This window comes from Acomys minous (genome assembly GCF_964271855.1).
Source record: "Acomys minous genome assembly, chromosome: 3".
Classification (NCBI taxonomy): Eukaryota; Metazoa; Chordata; class Mammalia; order Rodentia; family Muridae; genus Acomys; species Acomys minous.
In genome coordinates this window covers 144,977,033-145,003,954 of record NC_140485.1, presented here as the reverse complement: position 1 = coordinate 145,003,954, position 26,922 = coordinate 144,977,033, and the positions used below count along the sequence as shown (strand labels likewise).

General features: G+C 44.4%; 2 protein-coding genes across 5 annotated transcripts; one reads left to right on the top strand and one right to left on the bottom strand.

Moving 5' to 3' along the window:
- The first annotated feature begins 2,237 nt into the window (after positions 1-2,237).
- Positions 2,238-8,111, top strand: PDCD2 (programmed cell death 2). 2 transcript variants are annotated; one of them, XM_084776116.1, is made up of 6 exons: positions 2,239-2,560; positions 2,969-3,211; positions 3,861-3,992; positions 6,427-6,530; positions 7,330-7,443; positions 7,591-8,111. In XM_084776116.1, the coding sequence occupies exons 1-6, from the start codon at positions 2,278-2,280 to the stop codon at positions 7,747-7,749; spliced, it is 1,035 nt and encodes a 344-aa protein (XP_084632242.1). In that variant the 5' UTR covers positions 2,239-2,277; the 3' UTR covers positions 7,750-8,111. The 2 variants fall into 2 exon arrangements, with proteins under 2 accessions (XP_084632243.1, XP_084632242.1); XM_084776117.1 differs by lacking the exon at positions 2,969-3,211 and having other exon boundaries at positions 2,238-2,560.
- A 1,549-nt stretch (positions 8,112-9,660) lies between these two features.
- On the bottom strand, positions 9,661-26,859 carry TBP (TATA-box binding protein). Of its 3 annotated transcripts, none has more exons than XM_084776118.1 (8): positions 26,707-26,859; positions 22,925-23,091; positions 21,562-21,932; positions 18,265-18,352; positions 14,311-14,402; positions 12,866-13,033; positions 11,434-11,528; positions 9,661-10,367 (listed from the first exon to the last, which is right to left on the bottom strand). In XM_084776118.1, the coding sequence occupies exons 2-8, from the start codon at positions 22,976-22,978 to the stop codon at positions 10,288-10,290; spliced, it is 948 nt and encodes a 315-aa protein (XP_084632244.1). In that variant the 5' UTR covers positions 22,979-23,091; positions 26,707-26,859; the 3' UTR covers positions 9,661-10,287. The 3 variants fall into 3 exon arrangements, with proteins under 3 accessions (XP_084632244.1, XP_084632246.1, XP_084632245.1); XM_084776120.1 differs by having other exon boundaries at positions 22,925-23,094; positions 26,707-26,817; XM_084776119.1 differs by lacking the exon at positions 26,707-26,859 and adding an exon at positions 26,326-26,614.
- Positions 26,860-26,922: the final 63 nt, after the last annotated feature.

The following is a 26,922-nucleotide window of genomic DNA, read 5'->3' as shown; positions in this document are numbered from 1 at the left end:
TGAATAGCCTTTTACTCACAACTCAATACTTGTTGAGCATTCTGCTTGAATTAATGATTTATGTTCTACTTAAACAAGCACACAATATTCTACTATGTTCCTTTCTCCCGAACAGTGGGAAATTGAAAAGTCCCCAAGCCTATATCCTAGCTAATCAGCTTAAAATGCTTTGTCTAGCCACCTGGGTACAGTATGCTCAGATCAAAATCAATTATGTTTAGGTAATCAAAATGATGTAATTCTGTCCACCCCCTTGCTTTCCACCTGGTTACGCAAAAAACCTGCCTTAGAAGCAGTCAGTCTGACTCCCAGATTCAGGCTGTGGCCCTGACCAGTCATTCTTGTTCAGTGTGCTCTAACATTTGGGGGCTCATCCCTGGGACAGACAGCCTTTCTATCCTCTCTGATTGCTGCCCCCACCCCCTCAGGGAAGGTGACCTTCTTCTTGTCTTGATAGTTCAGACCGTAAAGGACTTAATGGGGTTAGGTTTGTACACAAGCCCGCTTAAGCCCCAAGTCCAAGAAACTAAGAGGGCACTGCCCCTTTTATGCACAGGCTTGTACGAGGAGGCCCCATCCAGGGAGGAAGGGGGGGGACTCACCTCACAGTGATTTGTCTGTAGTCTTTGTGTCTTGTCTAATCACTTCTGTTTTGTTTAGTCTGTGTAGTCTTTATGTCTTGTCTGGGTTGTTTTATGTTTGATTGTTTCATTTTGTCTGTTGGTGCCAGTTTTTTTTTCCTTTTCTTTATCCTCCTCCCCCTCCCCCACTCCTTGACTATCCAATCCTTTGTTTTTGTTTTTGTTTTTTTGAGACAGGGTTTCTCTGTGTAGCCTTGGCTGTCCTGGACTCGCTTTTTAGACCAGGCTGGCCTCGAACTCACAGTGATCCTCCTGCCTCTGTCTCCCGAGTGCTGGGATTAAAGGCGTGGTGACTATCTGATCCTTTAATCAGGCACTACCTTAATTCTGTTTTTCAGGATGTTAGGTCTGACACAAAGATGGGCAGAAAAGGTTCTTTAAGGGGCTCAAGACAACCCAAGAGAAATAGCATCGTTTCTAAATGTTCTAAACTCTTTAAAGTTTCAAAAAAGTTGTATTAGTTGATCAGACTCTGAAAACAGCTTCCTTCTACACAAAGCAATAAAACACTTTTGTCTTTCCATTTTCCTGGGGTCCTATCTAAATCAGACACTGATTATGGGGGCACCCCAACTGCGTGAAGCAGAGCTTTATCATTTACATGAGTTCGTTTATAGTGCTTATCTTCAACTGTATCCATTAATCTTTCTCTTCCAGCCCAGGCTTGAACATCCTTTTATAGCATGAGGACATGGTTCAAGGCTCTGTGTTTGTTTGCCCCCAACCTCAATTCTCCCATAGGATAACAGACCCTCTCTTTCAAAGAGAGGAGGAAAATAGTAAACTTTAACATTAAATATGATTAACAGGCTTATTCAGGATGTATTACATTACATAAAAGTAAGAAAACAGAACAAGAAACTGTCTGTGATCTGAGACAACAGAGTGAACTGAATTGCTGACTGACTTCTGCTTGCCCCTTCCTCTTCTGAACGAGCAAGCATGTGTTCCCCTCCCTTGAGAAGGGACCACCACCAATATCCACTTAGACAGAAGTTCTGTTAGCTAATGACAAAACTGTCTTAATAGAAACCTGCAAATTCAGCTTCTGTAAAACGTGCTCAGCTTCGGGAAAAATCTCTATTGAAGCAGGGATTTAAAACAGAACACCCTAGGGCTGGAGAGATGGCTCAGAGGTTAAGAACACTGCCTGTTCTTCCAAAGGTCCTGAGTTCAATTCCCAGCAACCATATGGTGGCTCACAACCATCTATACTGAGATCTGGTGCCCTCTTCTGGTGTGCACGAGTACATGTAGACAGAGCACTGTATACTTAAACAGAACACCCTAAAATAGTCCCAAGATTATGATAATACGTAACGGTGTAAACCATGAAATGTTTCTGAGTCTCTTTACCCAACAGCTAAAGGCTACAGTGGCGAAGTAATAAAAGTTCCCCCGTATCTCCAAGTGCTGAGATTCCTCAACAGCCTTCGGATATAGAACACCTTCGGCTTCCGTGTGCCCGGAAATAATGAGGGCGGTGGAGGGCCGACAGGGTTTGGCCTCGTCCGCCAGCGTCCTCTATTTACTCTGCTTCTCACTTCCTCTTAGGGAGGGTCCCAGCGCGAGATCTGACCCCGCCTTCCGCCTTCCGGCCCCGCACGTGGCCGCCCTCTTCCGGCGTGCCGTGGTCATGGCCGCCGCGGCCGCCGGGCCGGTGGAGTTGGGCTTCGCCGAGGAGGCGGCGGCGTGGAGGCTGCGCAGCGAGCAGTTCCCCAGCAAGGTGGGCGGGCGGCCGGCGTGGCTGGGCCTGGCGGAGCTGCCGGGGCCCCGGGCGCTGGCGTGCGCGCGCTGCGGCCGGCCGCTCGCCTTCCTGCTGCAGGTGTACGCGCCGCTGCCCGGCCGGGACGACGCCTTCCACCGCAGCCTCTTCCTCTTCTGCTGTCGGGAGCCGCCGTGCTGCGCCGGCCTGCGAGGTGAGCGGCCGCCGCGGGCATCCCCGGCGCAGGGCGGCCGGCTGGGGTGGGTGGTTTTGCAGTCGGTGTTAACTCGCTGATCGACACGAACTCTTCAGACGGAGCTCCTCCCGCTTTTCTTTAGTTTTTAAGATAGTTTCTCTGTGCAGTCGCCTGGCCTGGAGCTCACGGACATCCGCCTCCTTCTGCCTCCCTTTAATCCTGTGCTGGGATTAAAGGCATGCGCCACCACGCCCTTTTATCTTTCATTTTTATCCCCTCTCCTATAAAAACTGCTCCCTTAAAGCGAAAACTTCGTTTCCTCCTTAAACGACGTTTTATGAGGTGAAGCACCAAACAAGGTTCAAATCTTTGACTTTAACTTTTCAGGAAAATACTTTATGTACCTTTTTCTCCTCTTCGTTTCAGTTTTCCGTAATCAACTACCAAGGAAAAATGACTTTTACTCATTTGAGCCTCCACCCGAGACGGGAGCCTCGGATACAGGAGACAGTGTATGCCTCCAGCTTAAGTCCGGAGCCCATCTCTGCAGGGTTTGTGGTTGCTTGGGTCCCATGACATGCTCTCGGTGCAAACAGGCACATTACTGCAGTAAGGAGCACCAGACATTAGACTGGCGTCTGGGACACAAGCAGGCGTGTACAGAGTCAGGTACGACATCCCTGTTTTCAGCTTAGTTTCACTGCCTATCAACCCAGATACCTTAGTTTCTGATTAAAGTTGAAATTAGAAAACATAATACCTTAAGGGTCTGAGAATTGGCAACATGAACACTTTCATAATGAACGAGCAGTGTCTTTGACTCGTCCTGTCGACAGCTTTTCTTGTATAGTGGTTTTTAGGCCTTACCTACTCAAAATACAGCCAGCTTTATTAACAGGGAAGCAGTAGCTCAGTAGTCATGCATAATGTGACACGATATTTTGGTTGACAGCTTAAACTTACATTCCTGATCTAAGATTTTAATGAATTCTTAGTTGTTCAGTTTCTTTGTAGACTACGAATCTCATCACTTTTATTCATGCTTCTGCTGGAGTGGACAGACCTGTGGTGCTAGTCTCAAAGGCCAAGTACATCAAGTGGCGGTGGTACTCAAGTGCTAGATGCAGGAGGCCAGTCTGGGCTTCACACATCTTGCCTTGGTGGCTTGCATGGGGGTGTATAGCGATTGGCCTATACCACAGTCATGCTCAAACTGATGAGATCACTCAACACAGATCTCAGAACTACCATTTAGAAATGGAAATTCTTAAATCATCTCCAAAACTGTTTATTAATGATGCTAATAACTTTGTTATAGACCATTTAGACCATACGGTTCCAGACCACAACTTCCTGTTTCCAGAATTTGAAATTGTAACAGAAACAGAAGATGAGCTTTTGCCTGAGGCTGTGGAAATGGAAGATTATTCTGAAATTACAGGAAGCATGGGTAAGGAGTACTGTGGTGAGAATGTCATGGTGCTGCAGAACGTATGGCTAGAGAGGCCTTTGTCATTCAGTCTTAGTTCCCTGTGTAGGTTCCCTGGAGTGCATGCTCTGGGGCTGTGTCTGTGGGACGGTGTGCTCCTTGCTGACCCAGCACGCACCCTGTGTCTGTGGGACCTCAAACACCCAGCAGCAAACTTGCCTTTTGCTTCTGGGAAGAACTGAAGCTCTAGGCATCATGTGCTTCAGGGCTTGATTCTACATTTTGCTGACTGTAGAGTATGAACTATAATCCAAGTCTACAGAAACTGAATTAGAATCTCAGGGCAAGGAAAATGTCTGTGACTGAGAGAAGGAAGGAGAAAGGGTAGAGGGATGGCTCCGTGGGTTAAGAGCACTTGCTGCTCTTGCAGGGGACCCAGGTTTGATCCCTACGAGCTACCTGGCAGTTTGTGTCTGTGACTCCAGTTACAGGTGACCCTGCACCCCCCGCTGGCCTCAGAGTGCACATACATACGTGTAGGCAAAACACTTAATAATAATAGTGGTACGTGCCTTTAATCCCGGCAGAGGCAGGCGGATCTCTGTGAGTTCGAGGCCAGCCTAGTCTACAAAGAGAGTTCTGGGACAGCCAGGGCCAATTCACAGAGAAACCAAACAAAATAGATACGCTATAGGAACTACCTGGTTATGACTACGATGTGTCTGTTCATGTGTGTGTTGTCTTTATAATAGTCAAGTCATGAAAATGGCTTCCTTCAGCAAGGAAGTTAGTGGGAGGGATGGTGAACCCAAGAGGACCTGGTAATCATTTATATAATAAGCACTATATAAGAAACAATCATAAAAGTAGCTCAGTTATTAACTGCCTAATTCTAAGTGACTTCAAGCCAGTGGGTCCCTAGTAAAATATATTCCAAGAATGGAAGGAAAAGGTTGAAAAAAAATTCAATGAGCATGTTTTTATTTTGAGAAAGGTTCTCATGAAGAGAATTTGTCCTCCTGCCTCCACCTCCGGATTACAAGGTGTTATCATTTTACATCAGATTGCTGTTCATTTACTTAGTAAATATATGTTTGGGTCTAGAAAATAGTAAATTTGCAAAAATGATATAGGACTGACCCTTTATTGGAAGATGCCATCAGCTCATGAGTACATTTATCTACACAAAGATTAGGATGAACGGTTTTGCAGATGGGACTCCAGATCGATGAAATGACCTATTTAGGAAGGTGGCTGATGCCAGAACTACGGAGGGAATACTCAAATAGTGAAAGAAATGGTCACTATCAGAAATTGAAGAAGTTAGCTAAAAATTCAGTTACCACAGTTTTAATCCCAGCACTGGGGAGGCAGAGGCAGATGGATCTCTGAGTTCAAGGCCAGAGTGGTCTATAATATGAGTTCTAGGACAGTCAGGACTACACAGTGAAACCCTGTCTCAAAGAACAGACAAAACTCAGTTACCAGTGGTCTAGTGACACCCCTGTGATCCCAGCTACGCAGGAGGCTTAAGGCAGGACTGGAGTTTAGGGCCATGTACAGCTACCAGATGAGTTCAAGGGAAGCTAACAACTTCGAGAGATCCATCTAGAAGGATAAAAACAATGGGGCTGGGACTCAGTGTAGAGCATTCTGCCTAACGTGCACCAGCCCTAGATTAATTCCTGGTTCTCAGAAACAGAAACTTCAATAACCAACAAAATTATTTGTGGACATAATGAAGTGATTTGTGAATCTTGAAATTTGATTTGAAGCTGATTCTTGGTACTTGGCAATTTTGTGTATATCCAACATTTATAAGATAAAATTTTCAAAAAGCTTCCCTTGAGTTACTGCGCTCCAGCTGAGAATTGGTACCTGGGCTGCAAGGAGAGAGGTTGGAAAACAGGACACAGGAGCTTCGCCTGTGAAGTATCCTAAGGGCCACCAAGACATTAATGTTTGCTTCGCCACTTAAAGCTCCAGTCTGAGGGAGATTACATTCTCCATGCATGGCTGTTAATGGCAGTGAGTGAAACTCCAGTTCTCTGACTGAGAAGAGCCAATCTGCTCTTTGATAGATGTTACTCACTAAGGTTGTACTGGTTGTCCACTGGTCTGTTGAGAAGCAATGGTTCATGGTAGGTAGAAGCCAAAACTGGCTGTGGAACAGAAATGGCATTTCCTGGTCACATGAATGAGTGCAAGCTGGAAAGAGATGGATGAGATGCAAGGAGACGTGAAGAAAGAACCCAGATAGTGTGGTGAGGCCTTGGTGCAGGGGACAGCTGGACTTCTGAGCTGTCACCCTTAGAGACTAGATTTATGATTACGTAATGTTACCTACAAATGAGCACAGATGTAGCTTCAGTACGTGAAGCTTCCTAATTAGAATTAGGTTCTCCGTACGATTGAGTTGTTGCATACTGCATAACTATTGTGGGTTGTTTTTCAGGGGGAATACCTGAGGAAGAACTGGCTTCCATGGCAAAGCATGAATCCAAGGAAGATCACATCTTCCAAAATTTTAAATCCAAAATAGCTCTGGAACCTGAGCAGGTGAAATGGCATTTTTACCTCTGCAGAGTATTCTCAAAATGACTATAACACCTACTTTTAGCTTATAAAACCAATGAGATTCACATGCCTATACACTATACACACATAAACACAGCATGATATGTTAATGTCAAAATTGCCCCATTAATGCTCAGCAGTGGTGGCGCACGCCTTTCACCCCAGCACTTGGGAGGCAGAGGCAGGTGGATTTCTGTGAGTTCGAGGCCAGTCTGTTCTACAGAGTGAGTCCAGGACAGCCAAGGCTACACAGAGAAACCCTGTCTTGAAAAACCAGAAAAAAAAAAGTTCCCTCATTATGCTACTTTGTTATGACCAAAAAATTACCAACGGTAGCTTCCTAAAACTGCTGGGTCAAATAAGTATCCAGGGTGATCTGCCTTCTAGCTAAGGTGATATGTCTTACAAAAGAAGTGTTTGTGTGTGTGTGTGTGTGTGTGTGTGTGTGTGTGTGTGTGTGTGTGTGTGTGCGCGCGCGCGCGCATATCCTCTTTTAAACTTAAGGACCCTGACAAGTGCTAACTACTGTGGCCACGTTTTGTATGCAGACTCTAGTCACTCTGTACAATGTAGTGACAGAGTGGAGAGTCTAACATTGTGTGACCAGTGCCTGTTGCTGAACCTGAGAGCCTTGAGTGTGATCCTTGGGACCAACACAGTGGAGGAAGCTGACCTCCACACCCACACTTTGGCATTGAGTGCTGCATGTGCATACACCATTTTTAATTGTTTAGTGATGGTTCCATGGACAAGTCTTAGCTGTGGTCCTTGTTGATTTTAGATCCTCAGGTATGGAAGAGGCACGCAACCCATTTGGATTTCTGGTGAAAATATCCCTCAAGAACAAGACATTCCAGACTGCCCTTGTGGTGCCAAGAGGACATTTGAATTCCAGGTATGAATTTTAAAAATAATGACTTTAGAAAAGCTGACCAAAATACAGGTATAGGTGGCTCAGCATGCCTATCAGAGAGGGTGTAAGTCAGGGCATTTAAGAGTACCCTACCTTAAATTATTAGTGTCACTTTGTCCTTTGTTCCAGGTCATGCCCCAGCTGTTGAACCACCTAAAGGCAGACAGACTGGGCAGAAGTGTGGACTGGGGCATCTTGGCTGTCTTCACCTGTGCTGAGAGCTGTCACCTGGGCACTGGCTATACAGAGGAGTTTGTGTGGAAACAGGATGTGACAGATACACCCTGAACAGGGTTAAATGTTCCTTATGAGCAGAGGCACACACTAATCCCAGCACTCTGGGAGGCACAGAGGCAGATCTCTGTGAGGTCATGTTCTACAAAGTAAGTAGGCTGCACAGAGAAACAGTGCTTCCACAAGTGAATTCCAGCATCGAAGATCCCTAAGAAGACAAACTGGAACAAAGCTGTTGTGTCCTGTTACCCTAGCATTCTTGTTCACTCAGAATCTTAATCTGCCAATTTTCAGAAAACTTAAGAGGTTACATCACATTCTGCTACCATTGACTATCTGACCCTAGCATATTAAATGAAGTCCTGGTGTGTGAGTTCATACCACAGGGTTCAATAAATGGATTGGAAAAAGTTAAATATATATGAACATTTTTCCTTACAGTATTATGAAAAATTAAAACAAGAAACCATAATGAAATAATTAACTTTTATGAAGTGAAAATGGACCATATAAAAAGAAGTATAAAGCTTTAAAAGAAAACAAAAATACCTGTTTATATGGAGAAATAATCTTTAAACACTCAAATGTCTTTCCAAATAGTTCACACATTATTGACATCAGTAATGCCTAGGAAGTGCAAGAAAGGGTACTTCGTACACTTTCGGGGTTGGGGTGGGAGTTGGAATCTAGTACTGATTTGCCAAAACTTAGAACACATAAATGGTCTAGGATACAGCAACCCCACTTGTAAAGGTATACCATAGACATCTGCGTTCAGAGTTCACATGCACACTGCACAACAGTGAGCACTGGAGGGGACAGGCCCAGCACTGAGAGAATGGTTGAAATCAAGGCGTCTCAGAGGACATTGTATATCCTGTAAGTATAATACACTGGCTGCAAAAACGGAAGTCACCACAGAACGCGCTTCAGTGTTTCTGCAAAAGTGAGGTGAAAAGCAGCACGCCTGGTGACGAACACCCTGACCCCCCACCTCCTTGCCACACCTCACAAGTGAGCAAGGCCCCCAGTCCACAGTGCTTCCCCAGACTTGGCGCTGAGTGACATGGCTATTGCAGGATGTTTGATCACACTGCAAACCCCAACTGGAAAAACAAGGTTTTTGTGGTGTGGCTCAACCCTAACGCACAGCTTTATTCCAAGAGCATTCTGTAAGCAGGACTAAATAAAGCTAACCCTAGGTCAAAAAGGCAGAGCAAGCAACCACTTGACAAATGAACATGGAAAAAAACAGAAGTCTGGAGGAAGGACTTTAAGACAAGTGGAGGAGCTCTTTCCTTCCAGGACATGAACTGAGTAGGAAGATCAGCCTTATCCTCCCAACTGCTGGCCTTCAGTGGAGCTCTTCTCAGTCCTGTTGTCTCAGGCTGGTTCTCCAATAATCCCCAAGTGCCAGCAGACTAATGCCAACTGAAACAGTCATGTATTCAGGCTCCCTCCCCACCTGCTGCCACCATCGGGCACAAGAGAGCTCAGGCATAATCTACCTGAAGACACCATAATGTGGAAGGTACCCTAGGGAGACAGCTAAGGATGGGAGAAGACTTCTTTCTGATTCTGAGTACATAGACTCTGAACTGTGAATAACATACTTTTATAAGTAAGAACATAAAACTCCCCCAAAACAACCTGAGGCCTTATAGATGCCCACCTGATATTTCATGAGAAAAACAGCATGACAAAAATGTTATGCCCGAGCACAAGCTATCTGTGGACAGGGAATTCTATACTTGGATCCCTTACTTAGAGCCCTCCCATCACCCTTAGTAGCTATGGAAACTTGGACAAGGCTCTGGCAAAGGCTGAAGAAAAGAACAAAACATACAGTTCAGTAGGTCCCAGGCACTGTGGACTACCTAGGACACCGTAAGGGGTTCAGTGGGGGATGTGTCCATTTTCACTGCAACAGACAATAAAACAATAACAACAACAAAGACATAACAATGGTCTCAAGCATTATATCTAAAATAAATCTCTTTGTGTGATCACATGACTCTTAAAAGGTATCATTTATAACAAAAAGCTAACAATTTACAAGCTGCTTTTTTTTGGGGGGGGGGTGCAGAGTACTCTGAAGAAAGTATGTACAGCCATTTGTTTTGATAATACAACTATTCAGTCCTGCAATACTGGGAAGGCGGAATGTATCTGGCACAAAAATAACTCCTGAGAGTTACAAACTAGAAAAACAACACTTTTAAAAAAAGATTTTTACTTTTCTGGTAGAAATATAAAAACTGGCTTATGTGGGAAAGGCTAAAATAAAAAGCCCAATTGTACAGGTGGCTTGAACACTTAAAAGTTCTGTCCCTTAAACCAACGAACTCACCAACAGCAGTGTTTAAAATCTAAATATAAATAAGTGGGCAGTGCTGCCCAAATAGCAGCACACAGCAAGCAACTCACAGTAATGCTGCAGGGTGATGTCAGTGCAGAGAGGTGACCTTTCTGTACCCTGCAGGACACACAGTGTCACCCCATGCTGCCACCTGGGACTGAATGTCCTTACAACTGTACCCTCAGTGGTACCAAACACAAGTGGACAGGGAAGGCAGGAGTCCATCGCCGACACTATGTGGTTTTCCTGAATCCCTTTAAGATGGGGTAGATGTTTTCAAATGCTTCATAAATCTCTGCTCTAACTTTAGCACCTACAAAGACACATTGGAATAGAAATGAGATGGTTAAGTAACATTTCTTCGAATGTAACATTATCACCTTACAACAAAGCCACAAATACTGTACTCTCCATACTCAGACAAACAAATGGCGGAGTCCCCTTGTTACAACCCTAGCTTTGGTTTTGCTGTTTTGTTTTGTTGAGCCAGGGTTTCTCTGTAGCTCACTCTGGCTGTACTGGAACTTGCTGTGTAGCCCAGGCTGGCCTGCTCTGCTAGGATCAAGGGCCATGCCCAGCTCTCCAGCTTTGTTTTCAAACAGTATTTTCTTAGCATTAAAAAAAAAAAAAAGATACAAGAGGCTGGAGAGATGGCTCAGCAGTTAATAGTTACTGAGTGCTCTTCCAGGGGTCCCAAGTTCATTTCCCAGCAACCACATGGTGGCTCGCAGCCATCTATAGTGATATCCGATGCTCCCTTCTGTCCTGTGGGTGTATGTATATACAGGCAGAGCACTGTATACATAATAATAAATAAATAAATCAACCTTTAAAAAAAAATAGATACATCTGGTGACTTTTAACCCCCAGAGCATCATCTTGTCACCATCCCTGATCCTAGCCCAGGATCCACAAGTCAGCAAGGCAATACCCAGCCCTCGTCCGGTTTTTTCTCCATCCTTTGTCCTGAGTGACACGCTAACTGACAAGCACTGAGGACTAAAGCCTTATTCTCCTAACTGCTGGCCTTCAACAGAGCTCTTGTCAGGTTGTACCCTAACAACCCCAATGTCCAGGGGGCTGACAGAAAACAGTCACTTATCAGTGTCCCCTCCCTGCTACTGCCACAGTCACGAATCATCTGGCTAGGGGCTACAGTTGCAGCAGGCTCTGCTGGCATCTCCTCCACCCTTCTCAAAAAGCTGAGGATGGGAGGCAAAATGTAAACAGAAACATCCTTACATGTGACTAGACAGCTGTCCCAACACGAAACCCGCCATCCCACAGCCTTTACAATTCTAGACAGCTGTCCCAACACGAAACACGCCATCCCACAGTCTGGTACTCAACTCTGGTACTCAGCTTCTCTTTTAACTTACCCGTTAATACAACTTTTCCAGAAACAAAGATAAGGAGAACAATTCTGGGTTTGATCATTCTGTAGATTAGTCCAGGAAATAACTCTGGCTCATAGCTAGAAAGAAAATGGGAAAACAGTTTATAAACTATCAGTTTCGTATGTTGCTAGATACAAAGAGGCCTCGTGCCAGGAGGTATTGAGTGAACAAGCCACAAGTAGGACCCATGAGAAGCCTTTCACCAAGTGAGCACCACCTGCTATGGGCAGGCGACCAACTACCCAGTGCATGTTCTCTGTCATTTAATGCTCCTGTCACAGAAGCTGGATTTTCTGTGATAAAGACAAGAGTTGTGCTGGGCAGTGGTGGCACACACCTTTAATCCCAGCACTGGAGAGGCAGAGGCAGGCGGATCGCTGTGAGTTCGAGGCCAGCCTGGTCTACAAAGCGAGTCCAGGACAGCCAAGGCTACACAGAGAAGGCCTGTCTCAAAAAAACAAAAACAAACAAACAACAACAAAAACAACAACAACAACAACAACAATAACAAAAAACAAAAACAAAACCAAGGCATATTCCCATTCTCTGACCCTCATTTAGATTCTCTTTAGACTAGTCTAGGTAAAGTATAGTAGCTTATAAAAATCTCACCAGTCACTTTACTTTTTTAAAAGATTTATTTATTCAGGTATACAGTGTTTTGCCTACATGTACACCTGCAGGCCAGAAGAGGGCCACCATGTGGTTGCTAGGAATTGAACTCAGGAACTTTGGAAACGTAGTCAGTCCTCTCTCTAGCCCTCACCAGTCACAGGGCGGCTTAGCCAGGGCAATTAGCCTGACCCCTGACCTCTGACCACACCATCTACCTGCATGACATGACGTATATAATCTAACACACGTCTGCCTGGCTTTCCTCTGAGTGATCCTGAGACAAACGCAGGACAGGACTATATGAGGAAAGGAGTTCACATGTCGCAAACTGAGCCTAATACCCCAGGTATAAAAGTGCCATGTGCAAAGGCCCTGGAGCAGGAGGCGTGTGCTGAGTGTGAGGAAACCGGTAAGCTGGTGTGGCTGCAAGAAGAAAACAGATGCTGAGATATGGCTGTGAGTACAGATGCTGAGCAAATATTCACCATAAAATGGCAATGATAATACTGGACTACGTATCTCTGCTGCTAATGTGTTCACTAAATTAGAAAAAAAAAATCACACTAGAAGTGACAGAAGAGCTTACAAATTCGTGTATTTAAATGATCTGGTATACAGAAGACGGTAGCAGTCATTCCAGTGAAGGGGAGTCTGGGTGTCTACGTGACTAAGGAAGTGGGAGCTGCAAGGACAAGAGGACTGTGGTGACAACCACAGGCACAGCCCACGTGAGGCCGTACGTGTTCTCCACCCTAAATGCCGCTCTGTTGCTAGAGCTGCCCGCACGCCGCAGACCTACCTACTGAACTGCTGGTGGGTCAGCACCAGGCCTTCCAGCCTTATGGGGAACTTCACATCGCAGCTCCCCACCATGTTCTGGATCTTGAAGTCTAGAAACTTCGCTGGGAAGCCCAGCTTCTGCACAACCCGAGCGTATTTTCTTGCTGCTAGTCTGGATTGTTCTTCACTACAGAAGGAGAAACACTGGGTTGTGTAAGGAAGCCCGATACAGTAATTTACAAGAATGACTTGTAAGGAAAGTAATTAAACTATTCCTGTGTCTTTAACAGGAACCACAAATCTACCAAAACATCAGCGCTCCCGCTGCCACACTACTGACCCCTCCTGAGGTTAAGGGAGCTGATGCTGTGTGGTTCAGCTACCACGGTCGCTGCTATTATGGCATTCTGATCCACACATTCCTACTGAGACAAAAACTTCATCTTCGTAAAAAAAAAAAAAAACCTAGTAAAATTTACTATTGAGTAATACACAAATTCTATCTTCCTTTACACCAAATCTCTATGTATTTCTAGGACACGACTATTGGATAAAATTGTGATCTGCTGGGCGTGGTGGCGCACGCCTTTAATCCCAGCACTCGGAGGCAGAGGCAGGAGGATCTCTGTGAGTTCAAGGCCAGTCTGGTCTACAAAGCGAGTCCAGGACAGCCAAGGCTACACAGAAAAACTCTGTCTGGAAAAATAAATAAATAAATAAATAATAAAATTAATTAAAGCTGTGACTTTCCAACTTATGAGCGTTTTTGTCTGAAAAGCAGAATGTGAGCGACAATGCTGCAGCCAAAGCCCAGGAGACCAGGAGCGACAAAATGAGAATCCAGGTGTCAATGCTACTCAAGGTAATTACGGCAAGCCGTTAAGAATAACACGTTAAGGGCCAGGCGTGGTGGCGCACACCTTTAATCCCAGCACTTGGGAGGCAGAGCCAAGTGGATCTCTGTGAGTTCAAGGCCAGCCTGGTTTACAAAGCGAGTCCAGTGAAACCCTGTCTCAAAAAAAAAAACAAAAAGAAAAACAAACAAACAAAAGAATAACACGTTAAGGGCCAGGCGTGGTGACACACACCTTTAATCCCAGCAGTTGGGAGGCAGAGTCAGGCAGACAGCTACACAGAGAAACTCTGTCTAGAAAAACAAAACAAACAAACAAACAAAAAGAATAACACGTTAAAAGTGCCAGCCCAGAAATAGAAATCATGACATAGGGCTGGAGAGATGGCTCAGAGGTTAAGAGCACTGTCTGTTCTTCCAAAGGTCCTGAGTTCAATTCCCAGCAACCACATGGTGGCTCACAGCCATTTATAAGGAGATCTGGTGCCATCTTCTGGCATGTGTGCAGAATACTGTATAAATAATAAATAAATCTTTAAAAAAAAATCATGACATCTTTTTTTTTCCTTTCATAAATCCATCCACCAGAAACAGATAGCTCCTTAAGGTACCTCTTGGCTCCTGTGCACACCATTTTTCCAGAACTGAAAATCAGCGCAGTTGTCCGTGGCTCTCTTATTCTCATGATGACTGCAGCAAACCGCTGAAATGGTCAGAAAAAAGTGTTAGGAAGGTGTGAACTAAGGGTCAAACACAATGGTTGCAGTTATGTTGACTGATTAGTGTCTGTAGCTGAGGAAAGCTGTAGTGTTGTAGGTCTTAGGTCAAAGTATCTTTGTCACATCAGATACTCCTACTTTTTTTTTTTTTTTTTTTACATTCATCTGCTTTTTGTATTTGTTCTTTATTGGGCAGATTTTTCAAAACCTCTTTAAAGCAATCCATGAGTACTGAAGTCAGCACTGCAGAAAATACTTAAAAGGAATGCTACACACAAAGGAAAAAGGACAGTCAGACATGGAATGCTACACACAAAGGAAAAAGGACAGTCAGACAAGGAATGCTACATACAAAGGAAAAAGGACAGTCAGACAAGGAATGCTACATACAAAGGAAAAAGGACAGTCAGACAAGGAATGCTACATACAAAGGAAAAAGGACAGTCAGACATGGAATGCTACATACAAAGGAAAAAGGACAGTCAGACATGGAATGCTACGTACAAAGGAAAAAGGACAGTCAGACATGGAATGCTACGTACAAAGAAAAAAGGACAGTCAGACGTGGAATGCTACATACAAAGGAAAAAGGACAGTCAGACAAGGAATGCTACATACAAAGGAAAAAGGACAGTCAGACAAGGAATACTACGTACAAAGGAAAAAGGACAGTCAGACAAGGAAGCTCAGGAAAGAACAAGAATCTTACGAGGAACAGGAGAGTAAGTAAGAACTAAAAGCTACTCATCTCAGACTCAGCAAGCCAACTAAGTCCTAGTGACAGATGGGAGAGAAAGCCAACCAGAACAGCAGCCAGCAACACTGGAGGAATCAGATACGGCTTTTCTATAATAGCTCTACATGTAAATGGTCTTAACTATCTAATTAAAAGAGAGACTGGTTGTTTATAGACTGCAAGAAACACACCTCAATGGTAAAGACACTTGTAAACAAAGTGAAAACAAGAAAAATGAGGAAGAGCTAGGCACACCTTTAATCCCAGCTCTCAGGAGGTGGAGGCAGGCGGATCTCTGTGAATTCGAGGCCAGCTTGATCTACAGACTGAGTCCAGGACAGCCAAGGTTACAAAGAGAAACCCATCTCAAAAACAAAAGCAAAAAAAGGAAAATGAGAAAATAAATGAAAACAAAAAACAAGAGGGGTAACTACACTTATATCTGACAAAATAGGCTTCATGCAAAAACTACACGAGGCTACTACATCTTAATAAGGGTGAATGATCCACCAAGTAGATATGACATTTGTAAATATTAAAAGCAACAGCCTTCTGACAATGTAGCTGGCAGCCCGAGACCCTTAGCTGCATACAGAACACACACAGCCTTCTCCAAACCCAGAGACCCACGGCCCCCACCTACACAGACACACACACACACTTCAATCAATGGAGCAAGTGTCTCCTTCCTTGACGGTTATCAAACACAGATGGGGTTATCAAACACAAGGTGGCGATGAAGGTGGGGGCTAACTTGGTTTGAATGTTTTTTGGTACAATAGGGAATCTATATCCTCTGAGCAAGCTTTTAGGGAGAATCCTCTATTACCATTTTACACCCATGCAAAACTGGGCATGCATATCACCAAGATCAGTTGCATCGTGCAAAGAGATCTTCACAATAGAGACGTCTTATTCATGTAGCTCACCCTCACTCCTAACAGTGTATTTCTTTCTCATCTGTACTAATCCCTATAAATGAACTGATAATTTGCAATCTGTGTGGATCTGGAATAAAAAGCCAAGAACCTGGGACACCTGGCCCAGACCCTGAGCACCAGAATCAGAAGTATGAGGCTCCCACAGGAGGACATGTAAGGCACAGTCACAAGCAAAGAGTAAGGAAGTTCACGGGAGGAAACATAAGGCACTCCCATAGGAAGACACCAGAGGCTCTCATGGCTAACATCACTGAAAATATAGTAAAAGAAAAAAATTAAAAAAGAGGAAAACTGAGATTCAGTGGTGAAGAAACTGGGGCTAACCTGGCAAAACTAAGAGAGTGCTGAGACCAACAGACAAGCTAAGGTATGGTAAATTTCAAGGTTTCTGCAGAATTTACAAATCACTAGGACTGTGTTCCTTACTGGCCCATCAAACTGTAAAGCCTGAGTAGCCTCTTCCTGGCCACCAGCTATCAGTAGCTTCTGCAAGAATGTAAAGCAAAACATTTAAAAACCGTCCCAGGTTTGTTTTGTTGTCTTCTTCTGTTTTTCATTTATAAACTCACTTTCCAGGGTTAGAGAGATGACTCAGTAGGTAAGAGCTCTGTGCAAGCCTGAGGACCTGACCTCAGATCCCAGCACCGTATGACAACCCACCCCCTCCTGATCCCATGCACACCTGTAACCCCAGTTCTGGAGACGCGAAGACAGAAGATGAGCTCCAGTTCAGGGAAGAACTCCAAATAAAGACATGGAGAATGCTGAGGAGGACATCCGCTGGCCTCCCCTGGCTTCTGCATATGCTCACAAGCAAATGCACTTGCATATATGCATACACACACACACACACACACACACACACACACACACACACACACACACACAATCTTGTTTCCTTTTATTAGAGGAAATTTATGAGGTTCTGGTTTCCATGGAGGAGGTTCACAGGCACGAGATGGCAAATGCTTCCCACTTCAGTTTCTGCAACATCCAGGCACGCAGGCAGCTTTCCGCCTGCACTTCACAAATGTTTGTTCAATGCAGATGTTTTCTACTGTAAAAAAGCCTTTTTACACACACTAGGCTGTTGTCTCAAAAGCTGGTGCTTCTCCTTTATCCCAAAACTTTTTTCCTTCTTCAATTCCAGGCTTGAGTGAGAATGGACCATAAGCTCATGTATTTGAATGCTTGGTCACTAGAGAACGGCACTGCGTGAGACAGATTAGAAGGATCCGGAGTGAGGCCTGCCTGGAGGGAGTGTGCTGCTGGGGCAGGCTTTGAGGTCACAGAGCCCACTAAGGCGTAGTGTCTGTGTCTGCCTCTGCCTCTGCCTCCCCTCTGCTCCCCTCAGATCAGAATGGCTGCTCGAGCACCATGCCAGTCTGTTTCTGGCCATGACAATCATGGGCGAACCCTCTAAACTGTGAGCAAATCCTCAATCAAATGTTTTCTTTTGTAAGAATTGCCTTGGTCATAGTGTCTCTTCACAGCAACAGAACAGAAATTAAGATACCTGGTGATAAAATTAAATCTTGCTAGGCCACTACTCCACTACTAAGGCAAACTAGCAAGTTCTCTATCAGAAACACCATCTGTGGTCATATCACCCAAAACACACTTGATCTTCCTGATCAGAAAAACCTTAACAGTTAAAGGTAGGAAGTCATGTAATAAATTTCTTGCACTTATAACTGCCCAGTCCTTTTCCACCCACACAATCCATCCTCACCTCTCCCACAGGATTACTAAAGCAGATACCATAAATATGTCACCAGATATGCTTTAGGATATAAATGGAATTTTCTGTTTTCCAACTCCATGTGTGCCCCATTACAATATGTGTGTATGTAAACTTAGTTTACTATATGGATTTCTACACATACATAGTAGGAATTCAATAAACCACACGTTAAAGAACTGAGAATGCAGCTTAGCAGACAGCACTTTCCTAGTGTGGTTGAAATTCCAACACTGCAAACAGAAGAAAAACAAACAAAACGGAAACACCTAGAATGAACTTTCCCATAGCATTTAACATTCAAGATAAACACGATACTCACTTTGTGATATCAAGAAATAAGCACAACCAAGCTTTCTCATCTACAGATTTAGGAAGAATTTTCTGTTAATCCTATATAATCTGAAATGCATGGAAATGTTTCTGACCTTGGGATTATATTCAGCATTTCGGGCACGAAGTGCAATCGTCTTTAGGTCAAGTTTACACCCAAGATTCACCGTGGACACAATATTTCTGCAAGAAATGTGAAAACATGATTACCGAAAATATTTAACCTTTACACTATGAGGGCAGTGGTCTTCAGGTAAAGTTTACAACTGAGATTTGCTCTGACCTCAGTATTTCTGCAGTAAACTTGAAAAGAAAACATGATTAAAACCGGCCAATGGTGGTGCACGCCTTTAATCCCAGCACTCGGGAGGCAAGGGCAGGTGATCTCTGTGAGGTCGAGGCCAGCCTGGTCTACAAAGCGAGTCCAGGACAGACAAGGCTACAGAGAAACCCTGTCTTGAAAAACCAACAAACCAAACAAACAAAACCCCAAAACAACAACAAAACCCCTATTGACTATACTTAAAGTGTAGAAACTATTACTCCCACGTTCAGACAATGCAGCTGAGTTTCTGGATCATGCAGTGTTTAGCTTGGGATGCACATGACCAGCCAGTCTAGACAACCAGTACATTCCATGCCAGTGACAGGATCCATCTTAAAAACCAGGGTGGGCAGTGCCCTAAGACAGACACTTTTGAGACACTCCCCCAACAAACACACAATATGCACATCAGAACATATGCACAACAGTTATTATTCACTGGGTCTACTGCTCCATGCCACTCTTTTTTTCTTTTTTAAATCTTGAGACAAGGTTTTTTTGTATAGCCCTTTGTATTCCAGGCTGTCCTTGAACTCGAGATGTGCCTGCCTCTGCCTCCTGAGTACTGGGATTAAAGGTGTGCGCCATGTCCACATGGCCTAGAACTTTTTAATAAAAACTGAAACATAGCAAACTCAACCTTTTCTGTACTTGTCTATTTTTCTAAGTAGACAGCCCTGAAACAGACAATGTCACCTAATATAATTAACAGACCATCAACTCCACACAAGGAGTATTGCCATCCTAGGGATGCTGAGTTAAGACAGTGTTGCTTCCTTCCAGCTCTTTCCTCACTTGAGGAAGAATACTGTGCAGATCCAGGAACTCAGAACCTTGCTGAAAAGGAAGGTGGCATGGTACACATCTACACTCCCAGCTGGCCTGTATTGTATAAATAGGGCCATGCTAGCCAAGGTTTTCAACTGAGACTGTCTCAAAGACACCTCCAAAAAAATTAAGTTAAAATTTATTGGACTCCTTTTCTCTGGTCCATAATCATAAAGCCAAGGAGATCCAACATTTTCCCTATTCCAATTTCCCTCCTGGCCTAGGAAACTCTAAGAAAAAACTCTTGTCTTAATACAGATTCTAACACATACAAATGGCTTTGACACAGCATGCCTACGTGTGAACTAAATTTTTAAGTACACTCTAGTGTACCTGTCACAAATTAGTCACATAAACAATAGATGTATTCTTGCTTTAGATAGCTAAATATTTACCTGACTTCTTTATAAGGCTCCATTTAGAGGCGACTGAGCTGACACCCAGTAAGGGGTGTTATTAGACAGTGGACACAGTAATGGCTGACTACGTACTCTGTGGATATGGAAATAAGTGTCTGTCCTACGCTGGTTCTGACAGACGATTTTAATCAGCAGCACAAACCTGAATGCCTGTGCAAGTCAAAAAGGCAGGAAAAAATAGTTTGGAGAAGTATAGACAAAGGAGAGTTAACAGGGCTTATTTCTTTAAAAATTATTAAAATCAAAAGTAATTTTAGAATTGTATTCAGGTGAGGTATATGTTTTGAGTATAACAGGATTCATGACTGCATACCAGTTAGCTTAGAAATGATATGACATGCCTGTTGGGGGATGGTCTGCTGGATTTTGATGCTAATTACTGCCTGCTGTCTCTGTGGCCCAGCTTTTGATTAATAAAATGTCGTCCCACCTGGGCAGGACAGAGGAGATGGAGGTGTGGTTAAGGGTCCCAAGAAAGAGAGAGAGGAATTCTAGGTAGAAGATGAGAAAGATGAGGAGACCTGAAGGGAAGAGAGGAAGGCCGCCATGGGTTAGATGGAAGAGAAGCACACGACCAGCGTGGATGGAGAATCAGGCCCAGATGAATATTAGGCAATATTTGGGATTATGGACGCGATATAGCTTATTAGAAGCCGATGACATGGGATTGGGGCAGGTAGTTTAGAGGATTAACGTTTGTTCTGCCTCAGGTTAACTAAGGCTATTTTAAAATATAACAAGTGTCAGTGTCTTTATTGCTAGCTGGGCCTACAGATAATACAGGTAATTTAAAAACAATACATGCCTTACAAATGGCAGCTTTAACCAAATATGAATAGAAAACAGATACCTAAAAGTAGGAGGGTGGGATTATTAAACACTGTTTTATATATAGTGTTGATCGGGGGCTGAAGAGATGGCTGCTCTTCCAGAGGATCCAGGTTCAATTCCCAGCACCCACATGTCAGCTCACAACTATCTGTAAATCCAGTTCCTGGGAATCCAACACCCTCACAGGGACACATATGCAGGTGAAACACAGTGCACATAAATTAAAAAAAAAAAAAAAGCCAGGTATGGCAGTGCACGCCTTTAATTCCAGCACTCAGGAGGCATAGGCAGGAGGATCTCTGTGAGTTTGAGGTCAGCCTGGTCTACAAAGCAAGTCCAGGACAGCCAGGAGTACAAGAGAAACCTTGTCTCAAAAAGCAAAAAAGTGTTGTCTACAAAGAATCCTTTAACCAGGGCATAAGGTTCCTTAGAGTAAAGCTATATCCTTGTTACTAAGTAAGTGGTATATGAAAAGTTTGGGCTCTTTCAGGAAGAAAGAACAAAGTGTGAACCTCCCACTTTTTACATGTGAGGCCTACTTCTCTTAGGCAGAAAAGTTCAAGACAAGAGCTGCAATCCTTAACCCTCAGAGGGACACAGACCAAAGATATAAATAAAGCCCTCACAGCAAAACTGAGGAAAAACCTAGGTCCCTAAGACGTCTGCTTACACTATGGCCAATCCTGTGATACCCATGGGCTACGACTCAGCCAATTAGCTACAGGGAAATGTCCACAGTATCAGTGAGACTCAGTCTGCATCTCAGTGGACCAAATACACAAACACAAGCAACACCACTTCCAGGAAAGGGTTTTGCTGAGAGCACTAACTCACTCTGTAGCCTCAATTCCTTGTCAAAAGCAGATGAAGCCACAGCATAACGGAATTACCACTAGACCACTTCCTTAAGTAAATCCATAATCTCAGCCTCCCGTGGCGCACGCATGGTGGGGCGGGGCTGGGTGGCACAGGAGCACAGAGGCACTTACTGAAGCTGTGGTACGATCCCAGAGCTCTCGGAGGCTGGAGTGGCAGGAGTGATGGGGGTCATAGGGGTCATCGGTGAAGGGTACAAGGGGGTCGTGCCTGGCAATGGTGCAGTGGTCAGGGTTTGAGAATGGAAGAGCTGTGGGGTCTGGCCTGAGGCACCCTGTGTGGATTGTTGAGACGTTGACTGCTGTACTGAGGCTGCTGCAGTTGCTACTGCCTGCTGCTGTTGCTGCTGCTGCTGCTGTTGCTGCTGTCTCTGTTGCTCTTCCAAAATAGACAAACTATTGGTGTTCTGAATAGGCTGTGGGGTGAGCCCTGTGCCGTAGGGCATCATCGGGCTGAACATGGGGATTCCAGGAGTCATGGCACCCTGTAGAGAGCAAAGAAAGCAGCGGTTAAGACGCTGATGGTGGGGATCTAGGTTCTTTTCTTGTGGATCCCAGGTAAAGTACAAAGACCGATGCTTTCTGAGTATTATGGGTCATTAAATACCAGGGAAGAATCTGCCCCCTGGAGCTACATGCCTTTCTTCTGCAGTACTGAACACAGTAGACGGGCACTTGGGATTTGGAATCTGTTATTTATGATATGCAAGAAAGATGCTTAGCCTCCCAAACATACCCAGGCCATAAGGGACAGAACTCAGGCGCATGTCCCTACTTAAAGTACTACCGTCAATCCCAGCACTCTGGAGGTGGAGGCAGGCATAGCTCTGTGGTTTTGAGGCCACCACTAACTAAACACGTGTCCATGTTGGATGACAGATCATATGGCCACCTACATCTTCAGGACAACAGGCTCAGGGGATTCTCTATCATACTGTTTTAAAAAATCATTTATTCTACTAAAACCAAAAACCAGCAAAGCCTGTAAAATACTGTCAACTGCCTTTTTTATAATGCTTCTATGTTTTACAAACATTGCCATTTAATAATTATTTATGTGGAGGTAAGAAGAACAAAATGGCAACATTTATACTGACTTGGTAATAGTCTAGGAACAATTCTATTGCAACCACACACACAAGTGTTTACAACCAAAACTAACATTTAATTCTGAAGCAGATTTGGCAGAAATCTTGGGCTAAGAAAGTGACTGCAAAAGAAGCAAGAGGAACCTTCTGGAGTAAATGAAATAAACGTTCTACAGCTGATACAGAGGCAACAGCCCTCTACATAAATCAGGTTCCGAATAAGCTTCCCAAGCAAATGAGCACTGTCGCTATGCAGATCAGCGATGTCCACAAAGCAATAAGAGCCGGAAGAACACACAAATCCGTGTGCACTGCTAGATGGCTCCACTGCAGGGCTCTGCTTTCTCTTCAAGGGGATGTCGCCCTCCTCGAGCGCCCCCTGCTGTTACCTGTGGGGAGGCCAAGCCCTGCGCGTAAGGTGGAAGGCTGCTGTTCTGGTCCATGGCTCTCACTGTCCTCAGTACTCAGAGTTAGTTCCCCTGGAGCATCCTCTGCATAGTTCTTTAGAAAGTTCTTTAACTTTCTGGGTTTTCTTCACACACCTGAAATAGTGATGCTGCTTGGAAAAAAAAAATGTTTTAAGTTTAATGGATGGACACGGGTTTCACAGTCACACAAAACACACACACACAAGCTATTCTGGAGAGTGTGAATATATAGTAATATATATATATATACACATATATATATATTATAGACATATACATATATAATCCTTTAATGGTTTTTAATCCCAAAAGCCTAGTCCATGTGACTCACGTAAAAATAGCAACAAAACAAAAACTATGTTGCTATGTGTCTAAATATTCTAACAGTAATGAAAATTAAGGTATCGAGATCAGTAATAAACTTTTGGGGGGCTGTAGAGATGGCTCAGAGGTTAAGAGCACTGGCTACTATTCCAGAGGTTCTAAGTTCAATTCCTGGCAGCCACGTGGTGGCTCACAACCATCTATAATGAGATCTGGTGCTCTCTTCTGGCCTGCTGGCACACATGCAGACACAATACTGTATACATAATAAATAAAAATATCTTTTTAAAAAATTTGGGAAAAGGGCCGCCAAAAAATGGCTCAGTAGGTAAAGGGATATGCTGTCGATCTTAATAGTCTGAGTTCATTCTCATGATGAAAGGAAAGAACAGACTCTCACAAGATGACTCCTGACACAAATGTAATTTATTTTAGATGTGTGAGTATTTTGCTGGTATGTATGCCTGTATACCACTTGCAGGCCTTGGTACCAGCACAGGCCAGAAGAAAGGGTCAGATGCCCTGGAATTGGACTCAACAGATGGTTGCAAGCCACCAAGGAGTCATCTGTATATTAAAAATAGATACAGATCTTTGGATATACAACTTGTAACTGAAACCTGTATGTTCTTTGTGAAATTAGATGATGATAAATTTTTAGATTAAGATCAAATTGTAGGATTGGAGAGATGGCTCCAACCTGTATTCTCTGGAAGAGCAAGCAGTGCTCATAGCCTCTGAGCCTTCTCTTCTGTAAGAGCCAGCATCAGGGACCAGCCCTTTCACACAAACACAGCCAGCAAAGGATTCTTTGCAGGGGATAGGGGTGGATAGGACACCTAGGGAAAGCTAATTCCTAAGCACACTGTACTATCAGAGGACACTTATTAGGCACTGTTTATACAGCATTTTTAAAATTAATTTTTAGCTGGGCGTGGTGGTGCACGCCTTTAATCCCAGCACTCGGGAGGCAGAGGCAGGCGGATTGCTGTGAGTTCGAGGCCAGCCTGGTCTACAAAGTGAGTCCAGGACAGGCAAGGCTACACAGAGAAACCCTGTCTCAAAAACCAAAACAAAAAAAAAAATAAAATAAAATTAATTTTTAATTATAATGAGCTATACATTATTTTATCTTTTTTTAACTTATTATTTTTTATGTGCATTGGTGTGTTGCCTGCATGTATGTCTGTGTGAGGGTGTCAGATCTTGGAGTTGCAGACAGTTGTGAGCTGTGAGTTGTGAGCTGCCATGTGGATGCTAGGAATTGAACCTGGGTCCTTTGGAAAAGCAGTCAGTGCTCTTGACCACTGAGCCATCTCTCCAGACCCTATACAGCATTGTTAAGCCCACTCTGGTTTTTAAAGAGGCTAACTCATCTTTATACCCTTCACAATGTCTCCAGCATAAAGCGCCATAAACACTGAACTAGACACAATATACTTTAGGTAACTGGTTTTTGTGTTCTGATTTTAATTAATGACAGATTAAACAATATATAAAACACTAAGTTTATAAATTCAATACTCTTAACTACTTAGAACATTAATGCAAACTATGCCTGGAACTAGTTTTCTTAAATCATTGTCTCTTTAATGGTGATGAAATTAAGAGACCACAAAAGAAGCTTTTTTTCACTTTGTAACCCTGGTAGTAATAAAACCCAGAGCCTCAAAAAACAACAAGCAAACAAAAAACCCAGAGCCTCATAAATGCTAGACAAATGCCCTTAATTCTTTAAAGATACTTTTTAAAAATCAGTTTGGTTCAACCAGCCAGCTGTGGTGGCACACTCAGGGAGGCAGAGGCTGATGATCATCATGAGTTCGAGGTCAGCCTGGTCTACAAATCGAGTCGAGGACAGCCAAGGCTACACAGAGAAACCCTGTCTCAGGGGAAAAAAAATCAGTTAGGTTCATGCAGACCAATAACTTGCTCAGAGATGCCATAAGAACCAAATATATCAACAGAAGAGCAGACTGAGTGAGGTCAAATTCCCAGAGTTAAGAAGAGATGCCAGGGCCAGGAGGTGGCAGAAAACACCTTTAGTCCCAGCAGGGAGGCAGAGGCAGTCTGAGTTCCAGGCCAGCCTGGTCTACAAAGCAAGTTCCAGGATTAAAAAAAGAAAGCTAAAGCCGGGCGTGGTGGCGCACGCCTTTAATCCCAGCACTCGGGAGGCAGAGGCAGGCGGATTGCTGTGAGTTCGAGGCCAGCCTGGTCTACAAAAGTGAGTCTAGGACAGCCTAGGATACATAGAGAAACCCTGTCTCGAAAAACAAAAACAAAACAAAACAAAAAAACAAAAAACAAAAAAAAAAAAAAGAAGAAGAAAAGAAAGAAAGCTAAGCACAGGACAGATAAAACTATTACAACCAGATTTTTAAAAAAGACTTTCATTTTATGTTTTGCATGCATGATGCATGTACATATGGCCTAGAGAGGTCAGAAAAGCAGCAGTGGATTTCCTATATCTGGAGTTTCATTCAGACGGTTGTGAGCCACCATGGAGGTGCTAGGAACCAAACCCAGGGCCTCTGCCACAGCAGCAAATGCCCTTACATGTAACTCCTCAGCCCTACAATCGAATACTATAAATATCTGTCATATTACACCACACAGAACATACAGGCTCCAAAGCTACAAGTTGTATATCCAAAGTTCAACAGTCATGGCTTGGTATGGAAAGCAGCTACAAGAGAGGACGGCTGGATTTAATATAAGCAGAGATTTATCCAGATCACTTTCTGCAAATGATGTCTACCGAGCCAGTTAGTTATATTAGACTGGGGGATTTATAGTATGCTATGCTGAAGTTATCTCACACCCGCAGACCATATAAACCATCCTTTCTTACTTGTTTCGTAAAACCTAAATAATCCCTGCACTAACTTATTTTTAGATTGTTTCCAGGGTCTCCACGTTTTGTAAACTGAGCCAGCAAAACTAAACAACTGGGAAATCAGTTGTGCACAGTCTTCACGCGTCTGCCTGGCACCTTTCCCCAGAAAGGCCATCCCAGAGTCTTACAAAAGCACGCTAACCTGAGCCTAGAGGAGGACAGCGTGTAGGTAAAAGCAGCGCGTGTTCTGTGCTGGGATTTCGGGTTTCGGATGAGGTGTGGAGCCTCAAGAGCCGCTTCCTAACGAGACTATGCGTACTGGGGACAAGGCGGGCCTCCCCGGGCCTCAGGACACCTGTCTCCTACCGGGGAAGCGGCTGAGACGCGCGGCGCCAGCCCCTCACCGCCGAAGCCGTGGCCCAGCGACGGGTGACCCGCGGAGCCGCCGCCGCGGCGCGCGCGGAGGACCGTTTCCCCGCCCGGCCGGCCGGCCGCGCGCCCGTCCCGCGTCTCCAGGGCCCGCCTGCACCTGTCGCCTTTGCTGAGGCCCTCACGGCAGAGACGAGGCTGACGGGACCGTTACCTGGGCACCGCGGAGGGAACGACGCGGCCGCGGAAACTTAGCCAAACCGCCGCCGCTACGGGATTCGACCCCACCGAACGCCGGGCGCACACTTGATGCCGTCACTTCCGCCAGTTGAGCTCGCGGCTGGAGCCCGGCCTTGGGACGCGAGGAAACAGGGGGCGGGGCTCCGAAGCACTTCCGGGGCGGGGCCCAGCCCCTGGACGGCTCCTGCTA

Bases quoted from the DNA above. Each gene is read 5' to 3' on its own strand.
- PDCD2 (XM_084776116.1), top strand. From the start codon at position 2,278: ATGGCCGCCGCGGCCGCCGGGCCGGTGGAGTTGGGCTTCGCCGAGGAG. The intron at 6,531-7,329 runs GTGAAATGGCAT...TGTTGATTTTAG, and splicing joins TAGCTCTGGAACCTGAGCAG to ATCCTCAGGTATGGAAGAGG. The intron at 7,444-7,590 runs GTATGAATTTTA...CCTTTGTTCCAG, and splicing joins AGAGGACATTTGAATTCCAG to GTCATGCCCCAGCTGTTGAA.
- TBP (XM_084776118.1), bottom strand. From the start codon at position 22,978: ATGGACCAGAACAGCAGCCTTCCACCTTACGCGCAGGGCTTGGCCTCC. The intron at 18,353-21,561 runs GTAAGTGCCTCT...CATTTCTTGCAG, and splicing joins GGGATCGTACCACAGCTTCA to AAATATTGTGTCCACGGTGA. The intron at 14,403-18,264 runs GTCAGAAACATT...TGACCATTTCAG, and splicing joins ATGCTGAATATAATCCCAAG to CGGTTTGCTGCAGTCATCAT.